The sequence below is a fragment of the Aphanomyces invadans genome (genome assembly GCF_000520115.1).
Source record: "Aphanomyces invadans strain NJM9701 unplaced genomic scaffold supercont1.31, whole genome shotgun sequence".
In the NCBI taxonomy this organism is placed as follows: domain Eukaryota; phylum Oomycota; class Saprolegniomycetes; order Saprolegniales; family Verrucalvaceae; genus Aphanomyces; species Aphanomyces invadans.
In genome coordinates this window covers 294,230-299,673 of record NW_008580176.1, presented here as the reverse complement: position 1 = coordinate 299,673, position 5,444 = coordinate 294,230, and the positions used below count along the sequence as shown (strand labels likewise).

General features: G+C 54.7%; 2 protein-coding genes across 2 annotated transcripts in view; both read left to right on the top strand.

The window, feature by feature from the left end:
* Nucleotides 1-450, top strand: part of H310_11375 (hypothetical protein) — a gene marked incomplete at both ends in the record, with an annotated part of 4,065 nt that extends 3,615 nt beyond the window's left edge. The window contains 2 exons of the mRNA XM_008878043.1: nucleotides 8-93; nucleotides 229-450. Of these exons, the coding sequence (XP_008876265.1) occupies nucleotides 8-93; nucleotides 229-450 (308 nt within the window). The remainder of the gene's footprint in view (nucleotides 1-7; nucleotides 94-228) is intronic.
* A 3,187-nt stretch (nucleotides 451-3,637) lies between these two features.
* Nucleotides 3,638-4,570, top strand: H310_11374 (hypothetical protein; the record flags this gene model as incomplete). The annotated part of the gene is made up of 1 exon (XM_008878042.1): nucleotides 3,638-4,570. The coding sequence occupies one exon, from the start codon at nucleotides 3,638-3,640 to the stop codon at nucleotides 4,568-4,570; it is 933 nt and encodes a 310-aa protein (XP_008876264.1).
* Between the last annotated feature and the right edge of the window lie 874 nt (nucleotides 4,571-5,444).

The window sequence follows — 5,444 nt, the reverse complement described above, 5'->3', positions numbered from 1 at the left end:
ACCGAAGCTCGCTGGTGCGGACGAATCGTGTCGTCCGCGGGCGTCAAGCATGATCCCGAACGCATCAAGGCGTTGAAAGAGCTGAAGATGCCGGTGACCAGCCAAGATCTTCTGCAGTTTCTATGCGCCATGAATTGGATGGCATGTCGATCCTAAGGTACAATGTGATTGTACAGCCGATGACCGATCTGTTGGAGTCGGGCTACAAGCGGCGCTCGAACGCGCCAGAAGGTCGCCAAGGTCCTCCTCGCTGAGGTGGGATGGAACGCTGACCACGCAGCGTGTTTGGATCAGTGCAAGGAAGCGCTCAACCGGGTGGTGACCCTAGCTCACCCGAAGCAAGATCGGCTGATTTGTGTGTCTCCCGACGCCAGCGATTTGCATTGGGGTGGCGTCGTGATTCAAATCCCACGCGCCGCGAACTGGACAGTCAAGACCACGAGCCGCTGATGATTCTGAGCGGCATGTTTCTGGCGCCGCTCAACGATGGGCAATTGTCGAGAAGGAGACGTTCTCGATCGTGGAGTGTTTGAAGCGGCCAGACTAATTTCTGCATAAGCCCGGTGGATTTGCGTCGTTCACCCACCACGCAAACCTCAATTTTTTCTTCAACCCGGCGTCCGTGAACGCCGCGATTCCCAAGTACACGGCAGCGAAGTTGGATCTCTGGGCGTTGCTTTTGATGGGGTACGATTCAACCATCTATGACATCTCGGGATATGTCAACGTGTGGGCCGACCTGTTGTCCCGTTGGGGGGCAAAGCCCAATTTGGTTTGCCCCATTGTCCACGTGCCATTGAAGATTTCGCCGTTGCGAAGTGATCACTTTGTGTGGCCAACGATGGCAGAAGTGGTGGACAAACAAGTCCAAGCCATCGGTCGTGGTGAATATCCCTCGGCAGATTGGGTCGAGGATCAAGTGGATATTGATGGCGAGCAAGTGCCAATGTTAAAGACGTCGGCGGGTACGGTGTGTTCGAGCGTTTTTGGTGGTCCCATATGGCGTCGGACGTCGCGTACATTGTGAGCCGGTGTTTGCATTGTGCCAACACCGGCGGCCATGTTTTGAGACAGTTTGGTGCAACGGTCCACGCTACGAAGCCGAACGAGATCCTACTTTGGGATTTCTTGTTCATGGACGGTGGCTACATCCTCGTAGCCAAGGACGACTTCAGCCAGTTCAAGTGGCTGTGGGAAACGGACGCTGCCAACGCGCAAGTGGTCGCGCGTTGTTTGCTGCAATGGTTCAGTGTGTTTGGCGTGTGCTATCAATGGGTCAGCGACCAAGGGTCGCATTTCAAGAACGAGGTCACCGCCGAGCTCCAACATGTCCTTGGAGCTCATCACCATTTTACCACGACAAGATGCCCGTGGGAAAATGGCACAGTCGAAAGTGCCATGAAAACGACACTGAAGACATCCCGAGCGCTGCTCTCGGAATGGTTGTTGCAACCCGATGAGTGGCGACTGATTGTGCCGGTGGTGATGTTTGTGCTAAACCAGAGCCCATCGGAGACCCTCGGTGGGACGTCTCCGATCACGGCTATGACGGGTGGACCGGCGATGTCACCATTTGGATCGCTTAGTCCTCCCCAGTCTGACGAAGACAACGGCCTTGGAAGAACTGTGGTCGTTGCGTCAAGTAGAGCTCAAGTCGTTAGTAATGTATCTAGACAGTATGCACGAGAAGATTGTGGAGGGTCGTCGAACAAACGCCTCAAGAATCGCCAAAGAAGACTGATGACGAAAGGCATCGAAATGGCTCAATTCGATTGGGCGACTTTGTTTTGAACATGGACGTGTGGTCCATGTCTCCTTCCAAGTTGAGTGTCACGTGGCGTGGACTAGCTCAAGTCGTGAAGACAATTTCGGATTGGATTTTCGAAATCCGAAATTTGGTCACGAGCGAGGCCTGTGAAGCCTACAGCAGTCGGCTGAAGTTTTATGCCGACGCCTATCTCGAGATGAGCGAGGAGCTATTGCGCCATGTGGGGCACAATGCAGATGGACACGTGGTCGATAAGTTCGTCGACTGCCGCTACAACGACCGTCTTGCCACGTACGAAGTGCTGGTGAGCTGGCGCGGCCTCCAAGATATCGAACACTCGTGGGAGCCCGCGAGCAACTTGCTCGAAGACCTGCCGCCCGCATTCAAGAAGTATGTGCGGGCGAGCGCTGAAAATGCCACGGTGATGGCGATGGCGAAAGCGTTGGGGGTGGCACAATCGTTGGGGGGATTGTTGCGAATTTGCCATTCGCAGAACCCCTGAGGTCCCCCCAAGAGGCAGTCCAAGGGTTTAGTTCCCTTGGGTAGTATGCCGGACGATTTGATTGACCAATTGGAAGAGTGGCTGGGATCAGCTGACTGATTAAGGTAAGGTTAAGCTCCCGTGGCTGCTTGCCGCTGGGGGAATCTACTTCGTGATTTGCCTTTGGAAACGGACTTCGCGGGGTCCGTCAGGTGGAGACGCAACAGCCGATGAGAATTTGTTTCAAAGCGACGCGAGTGGTCTGCGGCTGGCCTTGACCGACGCCGTGTATACCCTGACGTCTACGAGTTCCGGGATCGAGTGGGATGTTGTTGAAATCCCAACTCGTTTTGCAACCAATATGGGGCTGCCGCCACTCCCAACGCTGACGACATACAATCCACTTGTTACCCCTCTCATTGTGTTGATGTTGTCGCAACGAATTCCATCATTTTGGCATCCATCGAAGAACGTGCGGATCACTTGCTTCAAGACCTGCAAACCCTGCGATTCGAGACGCTAGCGATTTGAATGAATGGATAAATGCTCTGGTACAACCGAACATGTCGGGGTTTTCGGCCATGCGGTCTCGAAGGAAATCCTCCTCATAGACGAACAGAGGAACCGAGCCATTGAGCAATCAGTCATGCGGAAGAGCCTGAAGGATCAGCTAAGTTTTCCTGGGACTGCGGATTGCAATCGCCAGTTCACCGCCAAGTGCAATGATCTCTTGATCAGTGATCTTCCATGGCAAAATGATCATATGGAAACAAGTGTACTTGTTCTCGGTCTAACCTTGATTCTCGTCTCACGTGCAGGAATGTGTGTGAGAAGTAAGGTAGAGGTTTGCCCCACGGCCCGCATTGAATGAAGTCACTTTGGATTTGTCATCGAGTCTACCGACGAGAGTTCGGAAGCTGGCGTTGAGTGCCGGCGCAGACAATAAAGAGTTCTTTAGCTGTCTTTGGACAAGCTAGCAAGCAAGAAGCATGGAGGCCCCCACGAGTGGGGCTGGATTTCAACTTGACATGGAGTTACCGGGGAGCGACGGCGACGAAGCGGGATCTACGCGGGCGCTCTCTCGTTCGAACCGGTCAGCTAGTCCGGACGTTGCCCTACGTGAAGCCGACGTCGACGGTCGAGGGCGGCCCCAAAGAGCAAGTGTGGAACCCTTGTTTCGATTGCCCAAGGGTCGGCGTCAACGGTCGACGAAGAATGGTCATCTCCAAAGCAGCCGTTCGTCGAGACACGCAAGGTGCCCGCCGACCGGGCTGTGTCAAAGGAAGACGACGATAAGGGTCAAGTTGACGGGTTTCTGCAAAACGCGCCTGCCTGCCAAAGAGCCCTTTGTTCAAGGGTTCTGCAAAGGAGGAGAAGCGTACTTCATGATGGCGTACAACATTTACATCAGCCAAACGAATGAACTAACAGCCAATCGGGTGCGTCAGTTTATCATGCCTGTGCGCGCGTGCATCGAGCCTGTGACGAAGCAACGCATCGCTAAATGGGACATGGGCAAGGACCCAGAGGATGTGACGGAAGATGAATGGATCGCATGGTTCATGCTGGCGTACCAGGTGGACCCACGAGCGCTAGACTCCTTGAAGAAACAGATCAGAGCGGCGGCAGTTTTCGGCATGTCCATCACCGACGCCGATTCGCGCATCGGTCGCATGCTGGACGGCATGTCAGTGGCTATACGCCGCGACCGTCAAGATTGCGTGATTCGGGAAGAGAGCACTGCGATCGTCAAGATTATTGTGGATGCCATCAAGCCATCGACATTGCACCGCGCGGTGACGGAGCACATATCGTTGGCACGGAACAAGGCGTTGAAAAACGATGTATACCGCTTTGTGCGATGGCTGCGCGAGTTTGCAATCGGTCACGCACGTTACGTTGGTTACGAAGAAGAATTGAAACCGAGCGCCACTCACGACGCGCCAAAAGCGGCACAAGGCGCCAAAGGAGCCTCAAGACCGGGTGTACCCTTGTCGAGGCGGCAGACAGTGATCTCAAGCTCGACGCCGGCCGTCACGCCCGAGTTCCCCCAAGGTGGTTGCCTGAAGTACAAGTCACCAGACCATAGAGTGCAGAACAGTCCTGCGGTGACCAAGGACGAAGCAATAGTCCTGCTGAAGAGCCATGCCAAAACCCTGGCACAACGGCGCGGAGACACCACGAAGGGAAGGAAGCCCCAAGATGGTCGATTGGCCACGATTCGCAACGCGACCGTTAAATCGGGTCGAGAAACTTTGCTTACTGTGGTAGACGGCGTCGTGCCAGTGTGCGCATCACTGCTAGACTCCGGGCAGATCTAACGGTGGCGTCTGGCGGGCTTGTATCGGCGCTGCTAGCTGCTGGTGCGTCGTCGGAAGTTTTTGAGATGGGATCGATCAACCTGCAGCCCTATGGAAAGGACAGCCGTCCCATCAAGGTGACGAAACAAGTTTGTCTGGGGCGCGTAGAGTTTCAAACTGCGTATGGTCCGCTATTGCTGCGCGGGCTGCGCGCATGGGTCGATGAGACGGTTCCTGCAATCGAGCTAACGCTGGGTTTACCCGTTATAACGATCCGTTGGATATACCGACCAAGGTCTGCTCAACAACGCGCGACAGAAAAACGCTGTCTGGGATTTTACGGAGGAGTCTACAGTAGTGCCGAGCACGGCTATGCATCCGACGATGCGGTTCGGCCAGGTAGACGACGACATCGACGAGGACGAAGGGATGTGCTGCGCAACACCTGACCTCAGTGGATCGCCTGACACGGCGCAAGTTAAAGCGCTCCTAGCGTTCAAGGTCGACGCCGCCATCACGTGTTCTGCGTGGCAGAGCAGCCTGGGTCGCCCGTATGTTTGCCCCGCTGTGTTGGAAAATCGACTTATGTGGATTAGTGCACCCAGCAGTCGGATTGGTTGCTAGTCTGCATACAATTACCAAGTTGACGCTCAAGGAGTACTTAGCCTGTGAAGTGGTTACGCTACTGAATGGTAGTCATTAGGGCAGCCCCCTCTTGAATACCAGTGTTGAATTTGCCTGTTGCCTCGAAAGGGTTCGCGGTCGGAAGCCGCGTTGAACGAAGCACAAAGATATCTTTTGTCAAGTTTGGTTCCATCCAAGCTTAGTCGACACTACGGGATGGTACGCAGTGGTTCGTCGGAGGACGAAGCGTCCAACAGGGAAGAAGCCCGCT